At 52.5% G+C, this 22,939-nt stretch overlaps 7 protein-coding genes across 7 annotated transcripts; 5 read left to right on the top strand and 2 right to left on the bottom strand.

Annotated features, from left to right (window-relative positions):
• Nucleotides 1-10: 10 nt before the first annotated feature.
• Nucleotides 11-4,071, top strand: J4E86_003978 (uncharacterized protein; the record flags this gene model as incomplete). Its single annotated transcript, XM_051444526.1, has 3 exons — nucleotides 11-784; nucleotides 835-3,227; nucleotides 3,282-4,071. 3 exons carry the CDS (start codon nucleotides 11-13, stop codon nucleotides 4,069-4,071), a joined length of 3,957 nt encoding a protein of 1,318 aa, XP_051304151.1.
• A 270-nt stretch (nucleotides 4,072-4,341) lies between these two features.
• Nucleotides 4,342-5,496, top strand: J4E86_003977 (uncharacterized protein; the record flags this gene model as incomplete). The annotated part of the gene is made up of 3 exons (XM_051444525.1): nucleotides 4,342-4,401; nucleotides 4,448-4,903; nucleotides 5,068-5,496. The coding sequence occupies 3 exons, from the start codon at nucleotides 4,342-4,344 to the stop codon at nucleotides 5,494-5,496; spliced, it is 945 nt and encodes a 314-aa protein (XP_051304150.1).
• Nucleotides 5,497-6,724: 1,228 nt separating this feature from the next.
• On the top strand, nucleotides 6,725-8,852 carry J4E86_003976 (uncharacterized protein; the record flags this gene model as incomplete). The annotated part of the gene is made up of 5 exons (XM_051444524.1): nucleotides 6,725-7,085; nucleotides 7,134-7,536; nucleotides 7,585-7,813; nucleotides 7,866-8,643; nucleotides 8,704-8,852. The coding sequence occupies 5 exons, from the start codon at nucleotides 6,725-6,727 to the stop codon at nucleotides 8,850-8,852; spliced, it is 1,920 nt and encodes a 639-aa protein (XP_051304149.1).
• A 2,015-nt stretch (nucleotides 8,853-10,867) lies between these two features.
• On the top strand, nucleotides 10,868-11,384 carry J4E86_003975 (uncharacterized protein; the record flags this gene model as incomplete). Its single annotated transcript, XM_051444523.1, has 2 exons — nucleotides 10,868-11,325; nucleotides 11,375-11,384. 2 exons carry the CDS (start codon nucleotides 10,868-10,870, stop codon nucleotides 11,382-11,384), a joined length of 468 nt encoding a protein of 155 aa, XP_051304148.1.
• A 2,933-nt stretch (nucleotides 11,385-14,317) lies between these two features.
• J4E86_003974 (uncharacterized protein) lies at nucleotides 14,318-16,039 on the bottom strand (the record flags this gene model as incomplete). The annotated part of the gene is made up of 2 exons (XM_051444522.1): nucleotides 14,318-15,488; nucleotides 15,555-16,039. The coding sequence occupies 2 exons, from the start codon at nucleotides 16,037-16,039 to the stop codon at nucleotides 14,318-14,320; spliced, it is 1,656 nt and encodes a 551-aa protein (XP_051304147.1).
• A 3,297-nt stretch (nucleotides 16,040-19,336) lies between these two features.
• Nucleotides 19,337-20,772, top strand: J4E86_003973 (uncharacterized protein; the record flags this gene model as incomplete). The annotated part of the gene is made up of 2 exons (XM_051444521.1): nucleotides 19,337-19,550; nucleotides 19,901-20,772. The coding sequence occupies 2 exons, from the start codon at nucleotides 19,337-19,339 to the stop codon at nucleotides 20,770-20,772; spliced, it is 1,086 nt and encodes a 361-aa protein (XP_051304146.1).
• A 517-nt stretch (nucleotides 20,773-21,289) lies between these two features.
• On the bottom strand, nucleotides 21,290-22,591 carry J4E86_003972 (uncharacterized protein; the record flags this gene model as incomplete). The annotated part of the gene is made up of 2 exons (XM_051444520.1): nucleotides 21,290-21,891; nucleotides 21,943-22,591. 2 exons carry the CDS (start codon nucleotides 22,589-22,591, stop codon nucleotides 21,290-21,292), a joined length of 1,251 nt encoding a protein of 416 aa, XP_051304145.1.
• Nucleotides 22,592-22,939: the final 348 nt, after the last annotated feature.

The raw sequence follows: 22,939 nt of genomic DNA, 5'->3' as shown, positions 1-22,939 counted from the left end.
AACAAGCGCGATGCTTGCCCAACTTGCCCTGGTCTTGGCCATTTTCGTCATTGGCTATCTGGTGCGGGGAACCAAAGCGCGCGCGGTCCAGCCGACCCGACTCGAGAACCTAGCCAACAACCAGGAGAAACACATCGAAGCACCTACTCTAGCGCACGAATTGAGCGACGATGACCTAGATGACTACAGTTTGCCTGCGATATCAGGTTCTGATCTAGTCGGCACTATACTCGGACGATGTGTATTAGCAACGTTCCACGACCCAGACCGCCAGTACCTGCCAGAGAATGCGATCAAAGAGGTCGTCGTCCAAGCAGCGATCGAACAAGAGCTGGACAAGATCGAGATATATTCAAAAGAGTTCGCTGCTAAATGGAATCGCCGACGTCGGTCTGAACTTGCAACATGGATCCGTCAGAAGGCTCCAAAGCTGTTTGTTATCACCATCCAATGCGACTTCGATCCATCTCGTCTTCTGCTAGCTATGGCTATATTTCGAAAATGCCGATTTACAGACAAAAGTCTACCAGTGGTTGATAATCTGACGAGTCAGGATGTGTTCTCTTCGCAGGTCTGGAGTGAACTCAAAATCCTTAACTTTCGAGATAATCAGTGGAAGTGCTTAGCTCCAGTCTTCGTGCAACGAAAGTACGGCTACGACCTGAAAGCGCAATGCATATTCCCATTCACTTCAGATGGGGCAGTTCCAAAGGACGGCGCTTTCAGTTCGGTATATCGAGTCACTATACACAAAGATCATCATGAATACCCTGAGATACAACAGGTGCGTTGCCAGTAATGTGACCTACTTCAATCCGCTAAATTCCTGAACAGGTGGCTCTTAAGGAGCTGAAAGTGCCACAGGGAGGAGAACAAGCTGCCGGAACTGACAGGGCGTGGAATTTCGAAGCTACTGCTCTCGAAGCTATTCGGAAACTCAATCATGGCCACATCGTGAAATGCATAGCAGCTATACGAAGAGGTCACAGCCGCTACTTCATGTTCCCCTGGGCTGATGGGGATAGCTTACGTGATTTTTGGGACCACACGCCACGGGAGGCTCCAAACGCATGTATCATCGAACACACCATCGTTCAGCTTAGAGGTATCGTCGACGCCTTGGACCGACTACATAATTTTGACGGCGGGCGCCCAGAACATGACAGCGAAGCCAATGGCTTGACGATACGAGTGAACGACCCAACCGTTGTGGAATCGCATCTGAGCGGCGGAAGTGATGCCGGTAGCGAGAACGGGCTTGACAATGAGGTAGACGACTACAAGAACGCGGGAAATGCGGAGTCCATCAGGCATGGTGATCTGAAGCCGGAGAACATCCTCCGGTTTCTTACTAATGGATCTAAGTCTGGCCTTGGGACTCTGAAGATCGCAGACATGGGTTTGGCTAAGCGGCATGTAGTGGCGACGCAAGAACGAGGAAAGGCAACAAGCACCAGGTACGGTACCCGACGGTACGAGGCGCCAGAAACCGTTACTGGTGAGAACGCACGCTCCCGACTCTACGACATCTGGTCCATGGGATGCATCACGTTCGAGTTCATCATCTGGATCCTGTATGGCAATGACGAATTGAACAACTTCTACAAACAGATCGAGGGGAATGCACAACAGATTTGCCAGTATTACGAAGTCTTGGATGCGAGCGAACCGGAAAGTGCCAGAGTTCACCCTGTTGTCCAGAAGTGGATGGACCATATTCAGAACAAGGATCCGGAATGTTCAGCAGGACGCATCTCGGCGACGAAAGACTTGCTCAGGATTGTACGCGAAATGCTACTAGTCGTCAATTTGCCACCCAATAGGAAGAGTGGGACTCTGGGTGGCCGGCCTCTGCTTCCTCCAGCACTCGGTCAATCTATCACACGCTATCGAGCTACGGCCGCGCAGTTTCGGGATGAACTTGATGTCATATTGAGGAAGCAGAATATATCCGGTTATATGTTCACCGGCAAAGACCGCACCAACGTCAGAACGCCAACCTTCACAGCCCCAATGCTATCGCCCAACAGTGCCAATCTCCCGTTAAACAACCTGCCGCCATCAGGATCACTCAAAAGTGGAGTGCTTGGTAAACCTATCGGTGCTGACTACACCCTTCCGCCTCTCAAAGACTGGGAGTTTCAGATCGATAACAACTTCGCTGACAAAGTCGTCGCAAGTACCGGTATACAGGAATTCATACCACAAACACGCTTCCAACATCGACTCTGTGGCTCATGCTCGGCGCAAGATTTCCTAAAAGGCGGTTTCAGCATCGAAGAGCGAGTGTCAATATTGGAAGATCGTGCGCCGCAATGCGATCTGTGCAGAATGTTGTATGAAGTTCACAACCAAGCCGAAGAGCCCAAAGGAGACCGGGCGGTATTCCAGCGAGACCAGTCAAATATCATCATGACAGGCGACTCGTATCCTGTTCTTTCTCTGATCAGAAGTCCAGAAACGGATCTCCCATGTCCAATCCAGATTGGCTTCCCAGAGCTCCCAGAAGCTGGATCAGACGCGTTCTTCAGCATCATAAAGCTTTGGCTCAAAGATTGCGATACGAGCCACGCAGGATGTAAGGGGTTATCCCATAGCTTGCCGACCAGACTCCTCGACGTGGGCACTATCGGTACGCCTATGCTGCGCCTCCTCGAGACGAAGCGAGAGCACATCCCGAGCAAACAGTACATCGCACTGTCACATCCCTGGGGAGACACCACGAAGTACACACCGTTCTGTACTCTGCCAGAGAACCTAGAGCAATATCTTGAAGCCATTCCCGAAGGCGAGCTCCCAGCAACCTTTCATGACGCCGTTGACAGCACACGGAAGATTGGCATCCGCTATTTGTGGGTAGATTCGCTCTGCATCATCCAAGGTGAAAATGGAGACTTCAACGAGGAGTCTAAGAATATGGAGGCAGTCTTTAGTGGAGCATATTGTGTACTCGCTGCAAGCCGAGCGAGCAATCAGCGTGATGGCTTCCTTGATCCTAGGCCGCAGCGTGAGTATATCACCATTCAGCGAGACAACGAAAAGCCCTTCTTCGTCTGTAAGACTATCGATAATTTCAGTAAAGATGTCATCGAGGGGTCTTTGAACAAGAGAGGTTGGGTGTTGCAAGAGCGCGCGCTGGCACGACGGACCATCTACTTCACGGAGAACCAGACATACTTCGAGTGCGGCCAAGGTGTTCGATGCGAAACCCTGGCCAAACTGCATAAGTAAGTCATGACAAGACATATCGCTTGCTCAATCATCACTAACCCAAAGCCTAGCAATATGGCCGATTTCCTTGGTGACCCAAACTTCCCCAACAAGGCCATGCGGGCCAACCGCGCACGGAAGATTGCTTACTTTCAAGGCCTCTACAAGCAATACTCTCGTCTCGACTTCACCCGCTACTCCGACCGTCCTTTTGCCATTGCGGGTCTCGAGAAGCGTCTACAAAGTGCTTTCAACACAAAAGGAGCGTTTGGCATCTTTGACGATGGTGACAAAGAAGACGGCGGACTCTTCCATCGGAGTCTCTTGTGGCAACGCGGCGAAGAAAAGGGGGATCTTCCGAACATGCCCACGATTGAGTTCCCACCAGCGCGCAAGTTGAAAGTCCCAAGCTGGTCCTGGATGGCGTACCGAGGTGGTATAGATTACATCGATCCGCCTTTCGACCAAGCAGACTGGGAGCGCACGGAGATAATCCCGCCCTGGACTCGTGGTAGCAACAAACATTCCACGACAGACACCAGTCCACAGGAGGACGAGATCGCCATCATAGCTCGGGTCCGCGACTTCAAAGTAGCGGGGAGATTGCCAGAGGAGGTCAAGATAACGTATGATGCTGAGAGGACAAGCGCGAGCGACGGCCAAGTCACTCAGTGTGTCATTGTCGCGAAAATGAAGGGTGGAAGCTCGAATTTGCTGAGGCGATACTACGTCTTGCTTGTCACAGCGACGCAGGGGACGACGGGGAGGGGCGAGAAGAGGTATAGGAGGGTTGGAGCGGGGTTCATGTTGGGAAAGTACATCTCATTGGAGGGGGAGGGTATCGCGGCGAGAATCGTTTAATAAAGTCAGTCGTCTGTTGCGCGAGATGGAAGTATATGTTGAAATCAGCTGTCAACCTTTTGGAACTTTGACGCGCTATCACGTGACGTACCTCCCCGCCTCAATTCGTGCGGCGCGGACTGATGCCTGGAGGACGCCTTAACCAATGACGATAACAACATCAAGACGCGAGCCATGCCACCAATGCACCAAGGGACGGCAGCTAAAGTCTGCCCTCTTACTGGAATCACTTGACCTTCCTCTTCTTCTTCCTCTCCTCGTCGCGTCATCATGGCCGAGGCAGCAACACCATCGAATCCGGAACAAGTCGCGCACGATGACCTCTGCCCCGTAAGCACCACACACAAACTCGCGTATTTGTACTAACAAACCCCAGATATGTCAGCTCCTCCTCTTCACGCCCGTGAAAACCCAGTGCAACCACCTGCTATGCGCGTCCTGCATGGCCCAATGGTCCGACGCCTCCAACACGCACCACATCGAACCTACCAGCTGGGACGTGAACCTCGAAGACTTCGATCCGAACTACGATCCAACGTACGACCTCGAGTGCAACTGTCCCATGTGCAGGACCCGTACTGCCGCAACTCCGGATAACGCGTTGGCAAGACAGTTAGAACAGAAATATCCTATTACGTATGCTGAAAGGCGCGTTGAAGAGGAAGAGGAGAGGGGGTCACGTATCGGACGTGATGGCTTCGAGGGCGTTATGATGCTCATAGGGAATAAGCATAGGCTTATTAGGAATGCTGGTGACGATAACGAGCATGATTGGACATTCTTTGTGCGCACGTCGAGGCCGGATTTGATTAAGGAAGTGCATATCTATCTGGTATGTTCTCAGTTCCTGTTTCGTCTCAGCCAAGGGGTGGCTCAATACACGACTGCTCGATGCGGATGATAGCCTCATGGGAGTCCAAGAAGACCACGGAGGCGTGCAATTTGAAACACCTGCGCGCGACCACTTCCTATCGCTGCAGAGCTAACACACGATAGCATCCAACATTTCGACGATCCCACGTCATCATCCGAAAGCCGCCTTATGAGTACGAAGCTCGAGGCTGGGGAACCTTCGTCATTCGTACCGAGATCGTACTCAAGCAGCCGTATAACTGGATTATCGATAATGCTGGCACCAGGCAGCAGGCTCTCGAGCTGGAGTGGCCCCTCAACTTTGAAAGGGAAGGTAGACAGGGCAGAGTGAGAGCCAAAGTGAACAGACTTGATGCTGCAGCCAACAGCATCGGTCGCGTGTTACGGTCCAGGCGTTCACCTCCAAGTGCACCCGTTCCGGATGATGACGATGACGAGCTCGACGACGATTACGAAGCCGCCCAAGACGAAGACGAAGACGACGATGAGAGCTCATCAGATGAGGACTTTGAGGAGGGAGCCAGTGAATACGTTGAACCGTCACGAAGATAGCCACCGTGGACGCCAAAATATCTCCAGCAAGGGCTTTGCGACGTCTTAAATTCGATCACGAACGCTTGCCGATCATCTTCTCGAAATAGCCAACTCAGTGGCAAAGCTCCTCTTTCGGTCACTGAGCTGCGGATATGCATATCTTTGGGCGAAAGAAATCTAATGATTCAAATGTGCTGAAACTGTGCAGGCATTTTAGGACGCGGCTTGCTAGTAATCGCCGAACCGAATACCATTGACCTATACAACCTTTACTTTCATCTGTGTAACCACATGGAACGGTAGGCGCGTGTGTGTGTACTAGTCTGGAAGGGCGTGGTTCGCTGCTCGCATCTCATTCGCTCTTTCCAGCACTTGCGCTGGCATAGTCTTCCAAATTGAGACCTCACCAGACAGCTGAAGGGCTTGGCATGCTACAACGACTTGTGCACTGTCTTGGCAAACGTCAGCAGCCTCGAAGTAGGGACAGTATTCGGCGAGTGAACGAATGCTCAGCCTGGTCCGCAGCATCTTGCGAGACCGAAGACTTGTGCACCCTGAGCTTGTTTGAAAGCTTGGCGGCGCATGCTGGTACGTCCGACATTGGCAGTCATCCTGGCAGATCGGCACGGCTCAATGCTCCTGCACCGCTCACACCGACGCCATGGTTGGCTTGACCGATCTCGGATACACAGAGTTGTATCGTGCAACAACCGCCATGCAGCAGATCTGCAAGGCTCACGGCAGACGGCGCTTCCTTGCCAACAGCTAACGACGCCTCCGTAGCGCAAGCTTCAAGAATACTCTTCGGATCACACAACCTCTCCTGGCATGCATTCGCTCTTATGCAAGCCTCTCCGTTGACACAACGCGGTTTCCATTGCCTGCGCCTCACTGGCATTGCTTCTAGAAGCGTGACACTAGGACCTAACGGCCCCCCATATATAAGATCTAAACGATCGTTCGGTACAGATGGCTCACTTAAGCTTTCCACCACAGCCATGCTACTCTTAAATTGGCCATGTTATGGGGCGAAGGCTTATGACATACAGCGATGGCCTTACTGCTACCCGTCGTCGATTACGGACCGACGCGGTCTGACCAGGTGTTTCACCGTCACGAAGCAACATCCTCGTAGCCGGCGTCTTGTATATATGTTCAGGTGTTGTAGCTGCCTTAATGCCCAGCTCTCTCATCAATCCAGTCATACCACCACCCACGATCATCAGTTTCTTCCATTTGTTTCATCATGGACCTTGCACGTTATTTCAGTTTACGACGGAAGACTACCGGCAGTCACAACAGTACTCACGCAGCGCATGGGAAAGACAGGACTTATCTGCCTCTACTTGCAAGTCCGATCAACGAAGATGTCCTCGAAGTAGTATCGGGTAACTCTTCAGATTTGGAGAAGGTCAACACCCACACAAGCACACTCGACAGTTCGAACGGCACGGCTACATTTGCTGGGAATGGCAGGACAAGTCGCGGAAATATCATCGTTTACAAACAACATACCGAAGCCAGTACAATAGAGCTCTTCTACGATCTCTTCTTCGTTGCGAATCTTGCGTACTTTACAGCTATGCATCAGCATACCGACGCAGAATGTATGTAGAGCTCTAAAAACTTGGATGCACTAGCTAACAGACTACTAGCACTCATCAATTACATCAAGCTGTTCACGCTAATGTGGTTTACGTGGCTGAGCGTCACACTTTTCGACGTGCGCTTCAGCATCGACTGCGTCTGGAACCGTTTTCACAAAGCCATACAGTTCGGCATCTTCACAGGTTTTGTGTATGCCGGCCCCGTTTTCGACAAGTACAGCACCAGCGGTGTCGAGAAATCCTACCGGAATTTTGCTATCGTGCTTGTCATCGGCAGAATCGCAATCGCTGTTCAATACGCCGTAGTTATGTGGCAAGGTCGCATGTTCCGCCAGACATTGATTCCGTTAGGGCTCAGTGCAGGTGTACATGGTGCTGCAGCGATATGCTATGCCGTTACCATGGTTGTATTTCCCAAGGGCCGTGTTGGTCTTGAGGAACAACTCGCATGGTATGTAGTGTACTCCGCGTTCGGTTTCTAGACTAACAGAATGCGTAGGGTCATGATATCCATCATTGAAGGTCTTCTCATCTTTCTCATCGCCATGATATGGCGCATCATCAGTTTCAAGTACACTCATCTAGCGGAGCGGCTGCAACTCCTTACGCTCATCATCATTGGGGAGGGTATCATCGGAATGGTCAAGAGCGTAGCATGTGTTACCAAAAGCCAAACGAGCAACAACATGAGTGAAATTGGAACTGTCATCGCGGCCATTCTTCTCTTGGTATGCAAACAAACCCCCATGTCCCGACAGCAATACTAATATGAGACTTTAGTATCTCCTCTGGATGCTATACTTTGATCAGCTTTCCCATGACCGCTTCGGAACCGTGCGCCAACAAGTATGGGCTCTGCTACACTATCCACTGCATTCGGCAATCCTCCTCTGCGTCGAAGGAAACACCTCTTTCATCGTGTGGAACTCAGCCGTGCAAGCTCTCAAGTGGATTTGGTCTTTTAAACCCGAGAACTACTACGATCCAGCCAATGGTTACTCCGACACCGGCAGCTACATCGACTACCTCAACCAGAGCATGAACGCTATCAACGGGAGATTTAAGAGCAAAGCCTGGAACACTACATACAACTGGAACATGAACTTCACTGCGATAGAGAATTACACTGCAACACACGGCTTCAAATCAGACGAATGGAACAATCGAACCGGCGACGTCACCCGTCATATGTTCGACAGGGCGCAAGTCTTCGTGTACGAGGCACATTATGAATCTCTGGCGAAGCTCAACGCCGTTGCCGCGACTATAGCTAGTCCGCGGAACAAGCTAGACGCCGTTTCTGATGTCTTCAACACTACTACCATGCAGTTCTTCATCGGCGCAGGTTGTCTATTGTTGGTGCTCGCGATCATGTACTGGTTCAACAAGATCCACAAGACGAAGTATGAGTTTGGCGAGATCATCAACAGAGTTGTTGTCGGCTTTACGCTTATTATACTCGGAATCTCTGTCGTCATTGCGGACAAGACCACCAGTGGTTTCAAGTTCAAGGGGAGTCATTGGATGATTCCCATGGTGGTGCTGTTCTTTGCTGCAGGTAAGTGTCCTCCGCATTTATGATCGAAAGACTGAGACCATATGCTAACTTCTTTGCCAGTACTGTTTTTTGACAACATCTTACTTATCGTCGCACAATACACCAGCCGCCATCCCCGTCACTCGCACAACCGCGATATCTCATGGGGTAACAGGACCCTGAACAACGATAGCGACGACAATGAAACTGGTGGTCTCATATCAAAATAACCCAGCCGCGCACCAAGCCCCAGCGGCACACCCAAAGGTGCGCCTCGCAGCCGAAGTCACACCAACACCTCCCTTGAACAGAGTCCAAACCGCGTATACACCATTCGCAGACTCGCCGCCTCAGCCCCGCGACTTTGTCACAGGTCCATCAAACGGCAAGGCTAGGATGCTAAGTCACAGTCCTGGCCCAGCGGTTGACAGTGAAGCCACACTCCAAGGTGAAGGCAACCACGCAGGGCATGGCCACGGCAGGGCAAACACGGCTGACTTCTCGTACGAAAACACGCCTACCAGTGCTTTACCCAGGAATCAAGGGCTAGGCATTGGTATCACGGTTCAGCGAGCCAGTACACCCAGCTTATACGGTAACAATAACCAGGATCGTGACCTGAGAGAGAAGGCTACTTGGAAGAGCTTGGGCGTGATGACTGAAAACGATTATGAAGGGAGGGGATATGGTGATGCTGGATTGCAGCAACCGATGCGTGCAAGGGCTGTTAGCTTTGAGAATCATGGGCCTGGCGCTTGATCATCTCTATTGTCATGGCATTCGTCGCGCATATGTGGTGGATGAATTGATAGTTTAGCGTGCATTTTGTCGGTGTTCTGTACTCTTTGAATTCCAGTCGCAGCGCCTTGCGAACCTCCAGTTTTGCAGTCTAGCTTCTTATTCTCGTTTTGCGCTTAAAAAGCGTAGATCGTAGTCAGCCATTACTTTTAGACATTTTATATCCTTTATTTCCTCGCCGTCGTGTACCTCATAAAGCCAGCACAATTCCGCATCGGGCAGAAGCAATGGTTCTGGAATGACTATCACATCATAGCATCTCAATTACCCAAATATCGAATCATCTCAATCCATTAGGTACTCACCTTCCTCTCGCATCGTAACTCCAATCTCCACATCTCATACTCTCAACCAGCCACAGGCACGCTTTCTGCCCGGGCACCAATCACAACACGAGGCTAAACAGCTAGCGACGCAAGGCTGCAGATGCGGGGCAACCCTTAACGCTTACCTCGCCCCTCAGCAAGGCAGCCTACTTGCTGCTGGCTGCGGCGCAGTGCGGATCACAAGGCGTAGACTTGGTAAGACTCCCGAGGACGGCTACGTGGTTGTAAGCATCATCATCCAACTCTATTCCTTTTTCCCCTGTTACACGACGTCTGCACGCGGAACCGTTATTGTTGTACGAGCGCTTGCAAGTGCGAGAATCTTTGTTGCGGACGGCACGGCATAAGATCTGCACTAAGGAAGAGCGGTAAGGGACTGTGCGAAAAAGGGGCTTGGCACCGATTTTACGTTCAGCGGGTTTACGAGGATACGACGCGAAGTGCCGAGGTTGATCGCGCAACGTGGTTTTCGCGACGTGTGGTTCAGCGCAGGGGAACTTTGCTGGCGACGACAGACAGACTGAGCAGGAAGTAACAATTGAGTCGAGGACGGGTTGCGCATCGCTGTGATTCTTGTTGCGCCTGGTGTGCGGATCGCAGAGCCAAGAGCGTGGGAAAGTCGTCATACTCGGGCGAAGGACGCGACAGAAAGGGGCGGAGGCAATTCGAATTGACATTGAAGTAGCGATTGAAGGGAGCCAAAAGACGTGAAGGGAAAGAAGTAGGAGTCGATACTTCCATTGCGACACAGCGCTGCGTCAAGACACCTACAAACGAAGAGGGACCTTGGAAGGGAAGCCCCGGACAAAGACAGCAACAACGACGACAACGACGCGAATCCCGCAGGACACCGTCGATCCACCATATCGAAGCTTCTCACGAAACTTGCTCGTGGCTAGCAACCTGCAGCATCATATCGCCATTGCTGCCGCCACCCAAACTTATTCTTATCTTTAAACCTCATCACCGCGCCCGCCAGACATTCACCAAAGGACACGACCAAACCCATCGCCATGCTCTTAACAATGTCAACCACACACCCGCGCACACATGAGTTCTTATCTCTACTTTCGCATTGGCACGTCCGCAAGGCCGAAACAACATTTCTCAAACGCCTCAGCATGCGCGGCTTAGAAGTCGTCGCGCTCGCAGCAGCTATGCTCTTCGTTCCACTTACCATGCACCGCGCGGTACAAGGCCTAGACGAGATATACGAACTACTGGGTCGAAGAGCGCAATCACCGTATGCGACGACCTCATGGATGAGCATAGCCGCCGCTGCGACTATGCTACTAGGATGGCACATCTGGCTCGGTCGTCTGAGTTACAGAACCATTTTAGAAGCGGGATCGATACCTTTGGAAACAACTAGTACCACGGAAGAAAAGGAGTACCTGAAAGAGAAGAAGGTACAAGAAGAACGGATATTGTGGGGTCGCATATTCAGCCGCCTCGTCATACCTTGTCTACTTCTCACACTGGGTTCGCACTTCGTTTTCGAAATCTTCACGCGCATCAAGGATCCCAGACCGCGGATTACGCTGAATACTGTGGATATGCAGGAAGCTACAGGGCAGTTGTACGGCTTTCGATGAGGAACAGTATTTCCACGTCAGACATTACTGTAGGATTGGCTAGTACGGAAGGAAGGTGCAGATATGGCATGCGACCTCCACAAAACACCAACGGCGGACATATCGAAGCCCGGACGTCAACACCATACTGCAACGAGCACCCCGGGGTTTCACACGCAATCCACCGCCCGCGGTGAAAGATAAAGACCTCAACACCCGGTGGTTCGTCTTACGAGTACGTACCCCAGGATATACTTCGGCACAACTCCGGTCCCACGCCACGCCGCAGCAGCAGCAGTCTCACCCATACCCTACGACATTTCTCTCCGCATGATGTCATGTCGAAGACGACTTTCTTGTCCCGTTGATCTACCCCAGACTCGGCCTTATTATTTACGTCGCACAAGGTATTGCGACGAGTGAGAAAAGGCGTGGCTGCGTTGGGCATCCAGCCAATGTTCTTGGCCAGAGCGCACGTGGACGCAAGCGAAGTTGGTGTGCGTGGAGGTATTCGGCCCGATTTTCGGGGGGCGAAGTTGGGTGAAGGGCCGAGTGGGTTGACGGGCCGGATGGGGTGTTAGCGCGGTTGGTTGCACGTGGTGAGGCTGAGGAAATGGGGATGGTGTTGTGGTATGCAGGCAATAGCACTCGGGGAGATAGCAGTGCGATACATTTGTTTTTCTGACGAGGCTGGGAGATATCAATCAATTGTTGGGGGCATGGCTATGAAACTGGTATCGCACGGAATGTCAAGCGAGAGGGTGGCATAGCTTGCGAGTAGACAAAGATATCTGTGCTTCATGACAAGGCGTAAGATGGCAGACGTCGGATTGGTAGAAACACTGTTATCAAACTGGATGTCTGATTCTTATGCGGTCTACGGAAGTGATTGTGAAGATAATCTGAGCATCCATCCCCCAGTAGATGAAGACTATCTACAGGAGTTCTGCGGCCTTGATCGCACATGGCTTCATCAATGCTACAGGGCGAGACCGAACGAGCTATCAATCTATAGAAAAGCATATGATCCAGCCCGAGTTACACAGTCTGGCATGCTTCGCATTCTACGCCGGGTCAAAAATCTCAGGGCCGCTATACTCACAGGTACACTACTACTACCGTCCACCCATCTTCAACTGGAGGATGACAGCACCGGTGGATCTAGACAAACCATCCTACGTCAGATCGCCCACGGAGATATCTCGAGCCGCAAGCGTACCGCATACGAACCGCGGTAGCGTACCGTAAGACTCCAGTGGTACCCTTCCACATGACGGGCGTCTGGCTCGCGACAGCGCAACGTCAGAAACGTGTACCGTACCACGGTCTCGGGGGTATTGATAGATAGCGCATGTCTAGCGATGATCACATGTGTTAATTCCATACTGGGCGTTTCTCCGCCAAGTAAAGCATGTCCGGGTGTTGCGATTCCACAAGGAAAGTGTTTTCCGACGGGGAAGGACCGCGTTGTTCAGTCTGTCAGCTACGATGGTCAATACGCGACAACTGCTCCATATTACCTCTTTCTGCGATGTGATCCAGTATCCCACGTTGATACCAAGAGATAGAGCGTCCAAGACCTGTATCGCGGTTCCGCAGTCTTAGATGAAGCTTGGTCTTCAGTCATCCATTTTCCGTAAATCCAATAACATGATCAGTCCACGATGTGAACAATGCGGGGAAAGATGGAGCCGTCTGGCAATCCCGGTTAGACAATCCACACGTTATCAATTGCGGAGAAGGTCCTGCAAGGTACGGACATCGAGCCAAAACGACGTGAACCAGCATGAATAGTGTGTTCGCGGCAGTGGGAGGCTCCAATGCGTCAACCCGGAGGCGTGGTGTAGGCGGGATCGCGGTGCGCCACCAGCGGTACCGGGATGCTGGCGACGGGATCAGTTGAACGTTTTGGGATGTAAAGAGCGATGTTATATATCGCGCACCGACGCGAACATGGCTGGAGATGGCCTGAGGTGTCGTCTTCCCTTAGTCGAAGGTCCGAGATAAGCTCAATGGTGTTGCAGCGTTCGAGGCACGGTCACGTAGATGCACATAGGATCTATGATCCGAGCGAATCAGTGGCTGTCTGCCTCGAGAACTTAAGTTTTCCCGCGGTCTTTTGTCAAGGATGTCTGCAGCTGCGCCGAAAATCTGGCGATAAGACATGTAAGACATTAGGCCCACCTCACGACCGAGTTTCTGGGTCTTAAGGCCTCAGATCCAGCCTGTAAACATTGACCACCCTTCGATGCAGGCAACTGCGTGCATGGGTGTTGGTGAACTGATACGGGTTGATAGTGGCGTACGCGGGGGCTGACGCGAGGCGCATCGAGGCAGATATGGTGGGCTGGCGCGCATCGCAGCAATAGCGGAGAAACTTTCGGAAAGCATTGCCAAGCGCTTTAATATGTTTCTTCGATGCGCGCGTGTGAATTCGGGCGACTCTTCGGAGGCTAGATAGATGGAGTAGAAGCTGCAGATACCTATCTTGCTCTATTCAATCCACGCAGGCGAAATGTCGATCGACGTTGAGAGGTAATTGCGACCGTGCCTTAGTGAGACAAAGCAACAACCGTCTCGGACCGTATGATGCTAGGTAAGCCTGCGGGTGACAACAGACGTACCGCCGGCGTTGCCAATAATAGTAGTGTCGCGTGGGAGGCCTCGTACGGATGTGTCGCGTTGGATAATCGTCTTAGCAGTGTCGCTTAGGCTATTGCAGCGGATGCCACAATTAAGACATCACAGTCGAAGCTCAATGCATGTTGTCGCTTGGGTATCTTTCTCCGCCTCGCTATTTGTCGCATGGGTATAGCGGAGGTCGGTCATCATTCGCAAGTCGCTATTGCTCGAGATTCGCAGAATGAATGGGTATTGATTTATGTAAAAGCGCAGCCAATGCTCATAGGCTTCTGGCGGTAGAAAATCTATCCAATGACGTTAGATCGTGGCAGAACATCTCTGCTATACAGGTTTCGCTGATTCGCTGAAAGCAATTCAAACAGCACGCTTGTCCACGGGGACGTTGCGCTTCAGTCCGATGAGCTGAAGCATCTCGGTCCAGAAGCCGACAGGCGGTGTGATGAAGGAGGCCTCGTAGGCGTCGATGAGAGGAGCATCCCAGACAAGGTCAACCTCATGGGGCTTCAGCCACTTCGTCCTCTTGAGGACCTTCCAGAACACGAACAGGATCGGAGCAACACCAACCATGGTGTAGTATGTGAAGAAAGACTCGATGGAGAATTCTCCCACAAAGGTGCTGTAACCGTACACGAATACAACGCAAATTTCGAAGCATAGCGCGAACCAGGTACCGTAGGGCTGGAAGTAACCGCAGTAAGGGAGGGTCTTACGGTCGAGACCCTGGACCTTGCAAGCCTTGTAGAATGCGAGGTAGGTACCGCACATGACGATGTAGTTGATGATACCTCCGGCGGTGATGATGTTGACGAGCCAGGTCAGGACCTTGGCGGAGTCGGAAGACAGCTGGAGGAAGGACAGGAACGGGAAGATCATGACTACCGCAAAGCAGTAGATAGGAACACCGTTCTTAGTGCACTTGCGCAGGAACTTAGGAGCGCGGCCCTCGATCGCGAGCGAGTACAGACTGCGAGTCGCACAGTATGTGTATGTGTTTCCGGCAGAGAAGATACTCGTGATCAAGAGGGCGTTGACGAGATGGGGAAGGCCACCAATGTTGAGGTTCTTCATGGCGATGACGTAGGGAGACGCGGCAGCGCTGCTCTCTCCTGCCTCCAAGACACTGACGAGCTCTGGGTCGTTGTAGGCTAGAACAACGCCGACGCAAAGAGCGCCAAGGATGAAGAAGGCACCGAATCGGAAGTAAACTGTCTTGAATGCAGTCTTGATGTAGGCACGTGGGCGCTTGGCTTCACCGGAGACCATGGAAATGTACTCAGGACCAACAATGCAGAAGGAGGCAGCCCAAAGGGAGCCGAGGAAGCCTTCGAAACGATCAAGGGAGCTGCCGCCGGGCATTGGGCCCGGGTCGCGCCAGTGTCGGAAACCGTAAGCATCCTTCTGGGGGTTACCTCCGACCATGGTGATGAAGGTGAAGCAGTAGAGGATCAGGATCAGCAGAACCTTGCCTCCGGAGAGCCAGAATTCAGCTTCACCGTAAGCCTTTACAGCCAAGATGTTGCAAGCACTAAAAGCGATTAGTTCTTGTCCCTTACATAGGATACTACCCTTAGGGCAAACTGGTAGGTCTTACGCGTATAGGACAATGACGCCCGCACAGACAGCAGCGACTGGAATATCATCTCTCCAGAACCGCAGCACAATGTTAAGGGCCGTGATCTCGAACGGGATCAGCAGAGCCTCGTAGAAGAAGAAGTTCCAGCCAGCCATGAAGCCTAGGGACTCATCAACCCATTTTCCAGCCATTCGGATGAAGCCTCCGGAGACAGGCATGAAACTGGCCATCTCGGCCATGGCGTTGTTCACGAGAGCGATGATGCAAGAGTATCCAGTGTATGCGAGGAGTAGACCGAGGGGACCGCCCTTGTTGAGAGCACCACCGATTGACACAAACAGAGCAGTACCAATGGAACCACCAATAGCGATGAGCTGAATCTGGCGGTTACCAAGGTGACGCTGCAGGTCGTCGGAGTTGTCGGTCATCTGGCCATGTTGGATATCGTCACCAGGATACGCCTCGCGGACGTACTCTCCAGAATACTTCTTGTCTTCGGCCATGGTTGCAATGGGGGGTTTGTCGCTTTAGGCAAAAAGGGAATTGTCGCAAGGGAGTATTGTCGCGTATGGAAAGTCGCTTTGGTATGGGGTTTGTCGCTCTGGAGTCGACGCTTGGGGGAGGGATCGACTATCAGTCGCGTGGGGGAGCAGCAAAAGCTACGACAAAATGAGTTGCACTGGAAGCCAGTGAACGGAAGGAAGGCTACAACTTGGTAGAGGAAGTGAGATTGCCCTTGATCAGAACCAGGACCCTGGGGGTAAAGGGCGCGGTACTTATACGGAGGACAGGCGCGGCACACCCAGTGTGCCCTGTCTGTGGATCCTCTCGGTGGTGAGCGCTGCGATGCCACTACGAGTCCAAAGAGGTTTGGTGGGGCGCTAGGCGACCGGCGACGACTAACGCTCTGGGGCGTAGTCCATGTACCGCAATTCTGGGCATGGGATTCGACGGTACAGAGTTTTCAACCCACCCCGGCTGCACTGCTGCGTAGCGACCCCGCTCGTTTTGTCGCACGCGAATGGAGATGCGCCTTCCCTCAGTAGCGGCGTCGACGGCACCACCCTACTGCGCCGGCCTGGCCAAGCCTGGCTCAGCGACGCAGCGGAAACACCTTGTTCGCCCATGGGCAAGCGCGCCTGGGTTAAGCACTGGGGTGGGCGACCAGGGCCCAGGTCCCTCGCCGTTCAAAGACAGTTAAGGGAACGTAATCCAGCGTGGCGGGCCTCCGGTGCTGGCGAGTGGCTGCATGCGAGCATGGCGATGCGAACAACAGGTAGCGGGCCATTTGTCACACCAAGCTCGTGGGTTTCTGGGGTCGGGCGCGATTGCTTCTGGCGTGGCGCTTTGCGGCTGACAGCTCGCATCTTTTGTGAGAAACAGGTCGTCTGATGCCGCCAGCTCCAAGCATGGGAGCCGCATAACGAAGCCTCTGGACCGGCTCTCGGCTGATAACAAGGAAAGAACGCCACGGTGCTTGATTCGTGTTCGCCGCCTTAGATACGTTGAGAGATTGGCATTGCGGGAAGCCGAGCCATGTACAAATCAGATGACGGCATCGCGCGTGAGAAGTACCGGTGGCCCTCGTGGGTGCCCTGGACGCTGCAGCCGGCACACAGTTCTGAATGCACAATAGGCGGCATACGTCGGTCCTTCTCAGTCTGCCATGGAAGTCGTGTGCGACATGAAACTGATAGCCATCTTGGGGTCTGCTTCGGCATTTTGCGCTGGCCGTCTGAATGTGGTCGCAAAGAGCGCGGCGCCTTGGGGTCGGAATGTGGAATCTGCCTACAGGTAAGTTGCCTTATGCACAGCTTGGAAGATCCGCAGCAGTAGCGAATCCCAGGAGATATTCTGTGGAACACTCCCACTGCTCAAGCCTCGAAGGTGATAGCGCTCAGCCTCTCGCATCAGCGTGCGGTCGCTGTTTGCCTAAAAGCAATGGCTTCTCGGCAGTGCCCCATCGTCGGCTGAGCGGCAATCGCGTCGTGTATGTATTGGAGCCCGAGTCGTTTGAGATGCGAAATAATGATCTTGAGGTGTTTTCAGTGAGTAGGAGGTGAAGAGAAGAATGGAAGTCACGATAGCAGCTTGGTAATCTCCTCTCCGACTCCGGCGCCGGCTCGTCGTCGGTTCGTCGCTCCTGCCTGTCCTGCCAAAACTCAGAGAGGAAGCGACAGCGCACAATACGTCTTCACAGGCATGGACTGAGCAGGACAACGTATTCTTGTTTGCGTCTCTCTATTGATGCGCGGACAGCAGACGGCCCTGGGAGACGACATCTATCACCTTGACAGTACCACCTTGCGCTGGAGATGTCCAGCGGCGTACGTCTTGGCCTATAGAGCATACAACTTATCGACCCGATCTGCTTACTGTTATCGAACTATCATCATCGACGATTCACTTCCAGATCGCAGGCTCGCTGTGGCCGATACGTCGAGGCTGTGTGCCGCTGCATGTACATTCCTTCTTCGCTAAGCCTTACGATGCACACATCTAGATCTCTACCGCCGCTTTTAGGTGGTGTGCCACAACACCATCCTGACGATCACAGCTTTTCCGCGGCGTTGTAACACACATTTCTCGACCATTGTTGCTGTTCACTCCTCTGCGCCTACACCATTTGGAGCGAGTCACGCTTTGGAACAAAGACCCTTCGTCTTAGTCATTTCTTATCGGTTTACAGCTGGTGGAGACGAAAGGTCTCCATTTTCGACCCAGACCCACTCTCACTCCCGCCGTTCCGCGATGCTCCTGAACGGACCCTGGAATTGAACGCAGGAACCGAAGGATGTGCGGCTTTTACATGATCCCAGTCATCAATCCAGCATCCTTGGACCTTTTTCTATCGAACTAAGCGGCCATGGCTGCGCACCTATCTGTAAGATCAAGTACAGGAATCTTCTCCCTTCCTGTCCACGGCCTTGAGCTTCTCTCGGTGTTGGCTGTTCGAGTCCTGATGAGTCTGCTATAGCTAGAGGGGTCTCCAACTGGGCATTGTGGATGCCTATCGGTATGCCAAGAACCAGGCAATACCTACGACTACCGTCTTCACGATCTTGTTGAAATTCCCCTGGGAGAAACCAGCTTTCTGAATCTAGCATACTAACATCGCAGGCTCGTTTTGTCGCAGTACGAATATTTGCCTTTTTCGCAAGCAACGCGGTCGCATTACCAGCACCTAATGTCGCTCATCTTTGGACTTCATTTGCGGGTGCTCATAGCGAAAATGGGCAGAACGATGAGTCAAGAGCTGCTTCGTGATACAGTTATTTGCAGCTTGAGCTGGGGCTTAGCAGCGATCTGCCCCGCTCCTGCCGCCTGCCTCCTACCCCTCCATGATACGTTGGCTACGCCTGCACTTTACGAACCTCAGCCTCACGAGCTCAGCCACGAGGTCCCTCTTGCAGCCTGAACAGCATCTTGAGTCTAATTTCTGCACGCATCTGGCATCACGCGCGCTTTTCTCCTCATCCTTGCAACCTCAACCAGTACTTCTTATCACCGAGCATCTCCTTACTCCAAGATCCCTCTCCAACTGGCGTTGCACAGCTGTGATACGTGCCCTCACAAGCCTCCGAGTGTTCTTGTTATAAATCGCGCCTACAACGAAGCTCCACGTCATCTATATTGCGCCTCGAATACTGCTGTGCGACCCATCTTGCATCAATCTCAGAACGGACCCTTTGGGCAGGCGTTCACACCAGTCTTGCGTACCTATAAAGCCTTCATCGACCTTGCGAATTTCTGATATTCACAAACACCAACATTGAACACGCCAGAGAGCACTAAACACCATGTGTCGGTGGTTCGCATATATTTCCCCAACGGAGCCATGCCTTCTCTCGGACGTCCTCATCACGCCAGACAACAGCATCAGCAAGCAATGCTCTGAGCACTATCTCCCGAAACTACTGCCACATAACGAGGAAAAGGATCTGGATGACTCCCCAGATGAGCTGATGCGTATGCGCAATTCATTACTGAACATGGACGGGCTTGGCATTGCTTGTACGTACTACATTCCTTTCTTAGATCATGACACACGCTCCCTGTTGTATGGCGGCACGGCACCGATGTTCACAGCGGTCACGCACCCACTCCATTCAAGGGGAAACCTGAACATCTATTTCCGTAAAGCACAATTTTTCATTCGTAAAAAAGTAGCCTAAAGAGACTACACTGCCTCAATTGGTATACAAACCTCGCCTTGTAGGGCAATGTAGACTTCAGCACACCTGTCCAGTCTTTCTCTTGACTGGGGTGCACCATCATATGGGTGATCTCCATAAACTCCGAGACTTACGAATGCGAAACGCATTATGCCACCAGTCAGTTGACAACTGCTCACATACACCCAGGGTACACCGAAGCGACCTCATCCTACGTTAAGCACGTCACAGGCCCCCGCCCCGCACTCTACAAGTCCCAATCCCCACCCATCAACGACTTCAACTTCAAATCCCTGTGCCACAACACCGAATCGCAATGCGTCTTCGCCCACATCCGCGCCACAAGCGGGTCCGTCGTAACGCAAGTGAACAGCCACCCCTTCGTATTCGGCCGCCACGTCTTCATGCACAACGGCGTCATCTCAAACTTCTCGTCGATCCGGCGCGAGATGACCTCGCTTCTCTCCTTCGACGCCTACTGCAACGTCCTCGGCAGCACAGACTCCGAACACGCCGCCGCCCTTTACATGACCAACCTAACCAACAGCAGCACCAAAGAAGCCTGGGAGAAACCCTACCCCCTCAAGAAGATGCTCGAAGCCATGCAAAAGACCGTCGTTCAAATCCTCACTTTGCAAAAACGCACACTGGGTGAAGCCAACACGCCCAATTCCCTCAACTTCTGCACCACAGACGGAACGAAAATGCTTGCCATCCGCTTCCGCAACCACGTCTCGCAGCAGCCGCCCAGTCTCTATTGGTCTGAGTTTGCGGGTCGCACGCTTAATACGAAGTTCCCTGGTGACCCGGATAGTAAGGATGGCGGGAGTGCGGATGCAGGAGGGGAGATTGGTGAGGCTGGTGCGATGGGCAAGCATACGATCATCGCGTCGGAGCCTACGACGTATGATGAGAAGGAGTGGAATCTGATCAAGAGGAATTGCGCGTTGATGGTCGATGAAGATGGGATTGAAAGGGAGGTCGAGATTGAGTATGATGAGGGGTTGAATGCGAGGGATCCGAATTTTGATGGCCCGGCTGATGCGGTGGGTGGGAAGTAGGTGGATGGTAGTGGTCATTGATTGATGGCTTGAGACTCATACGCATCAACGTAGGAGACAACCAAACATCATGGAGCCTACATGACCGGAAGCCTTACTAGTTTTACTCACTTAATCCTAGTGTAGTCCTGCACATCTTATCAGATCTGTTTTCTTGCATGAGATGCGTAGGATGCGTAGATCATGTTTATCTGCTGTTTTAGCCTAGATGATTTCGTCCCTGTTATCTTTACGCGATCTCTCCTTTGCTTAGGGTTAATTTTAGCGACAAGTATAAATGGGTTTCTTCCTCTTGGATCTGACAGTCACCCTTCGCATAGGCGACTTGGATGTAAGATATATTGTTTGATATTATTACCGATCGGACGCTATTAAATCGAAGACAGACTATGGTACAAAGGCGTCCAGGTATACACGGGAGGTATCTGACAGGTGCCATTGTTGTCGCGGAAACGATTCGCTTTCGCTAAAGTTAAATCTCAAAGTCGATCAAGTGCAAATCCACTCGTCCCAGCGATCACCTGTACCCAGCCTCACCGCTCCACGGTATACCATCCGGTCTAAGTCCCATAGCTTCTTTCTGCTCCATCTGCTTCCTCAACTCGGCTTCTCGTCTCGCGTCTTCCACATACCGCAACCTCTCCCTTCTAGCCTTCTCCTTCAACTCTCCGAAGGGATCGAATCGCTCGCTCTCGGGGTTCTTGAAGGGATTCTGCTGCCAGCTTCCCCGATCCGTGAGCGTTGTACTCCGGGGTCTGTTGTTCAACACATCGTACGCTTTGTTGAGAGGTGGATCTGCGAAAGGATTCGGCGTTGGTGGTACACGGGTAGAGCGTTCTGTGGACACGGTCTCTGGGCGGGAGTATGGACCTGGGCCAAAGAGAGTGTTGCTGCGATCGGTAGAGCGGGTAAGATGAGCGGTTGCTCCGCCGGCATTTCCGCCATTGAGGCGCGCGAAGATCGAAGACGCGTCGCCTACATGTGCAGTCTCCGGGGGTGGGACGTGATCGTTCGCGTATGGATTGAACGTCTCAAACGGCGGACCCTTGTCAATGTAACTGTGCCTCCGCTTCCGGCGCTTGATGAAGACGAAGCCGGCAACTAACAGCGCTAATGCACCTATTCAACAATTAGCAACGGTCTATAGCAGCGACAATGACGATGACTGACCAAGTACACCAAGGACAATTGCTGCAGTCATGGCCTCTTTAGTCATGATAGGCTCTTGTTCTCGTTGTGGCAGCCTCTGGGGACCGGCGTTTCCGTCAAGTTCTGGCTCAGCTGTGTTTTGGGGCGGCGAAGTAAGAGATATCGGAGGCATCGAAGATCGCTCCGGGTTCCCTGTTGGCATGACTTCCTTGACGATTGTTGACGTTATGGTAGGGCGAACGGCGGTAGACAAGGTGGTTTCGCCAGTGATCTGAGGTTGTGCTGCGTTGTTACCACCAGAAGGGCCGCCGAAGGTGAATGAAGGTACAGACGTAGTCGCAGCATCACTCTCTCCTGATGATGTTGGCATTGACGGAGCGGCAGTTGGATCGGGTCCGAGGGTTTGGACGGGCCTTCCCGTGGATGTCGCTGTAGCACCGCTCTGTACTGGCGAAGGTGGCTCCTCCTCGTCTTCGGATTCCGAGTCCTCGCTCTCCGATATGTCACCGCCGACTGTAGATGGGCTGCTGAATGGTGAGTCTGGACTCTCTGGACCTTCCTCCTCCTCGCCCGCAGCGACAGGCATCGTACTCGCGATAGGATCGTCGCGACGAACGCGTCTTGGGAAGATCTTGACCGGCGATGGTCGTCGAAGCTGATAGCGAGCCATGGTAGATATGATGAAAGGTATTAAGTAAATGTACGCTGAATTGCGCTCGCGCAAGTAACATCAACAAACTATAGTAAAGTAAACAATGTCCCCAGGACTAAGAACCGAAAATGAATGTATCCGGTCGACGGAGAAATGAAAATAGTACCTGACTTCCTAAGGAACGATGATCCGCATCAGTCAAGAAGTGGAAAGGAAAGTGAAGCAATGGAGATGGAGACGCCAATGCTATCAATGTGGGATGACGGCTTGGGGGCTTGCCGTCAGGGTCATTACCTTCAGTCGCATAACGTCTCCAAAGCGCGAATCAGTGGGTCAGCTCGGGGCTACCTTGATCCCCAGCGCGGT

Source organism: Alternaria arbusti (genome assembly GCF_024043155.1).
Source record: "Alternaria arbusti strain BMP 1465 chromosome Unknown scaffold_4, whole genome shotgun sequence".
NCBI lineage: Eukaryota > Fungi > Ascomycota > Dothideomycetes > Pleosporales > Pleosporaceae > Alternaria > Alternaria arbusti.
This window is presented reverse-complemented; position numbering and strand designations above follow the sequence as displayed.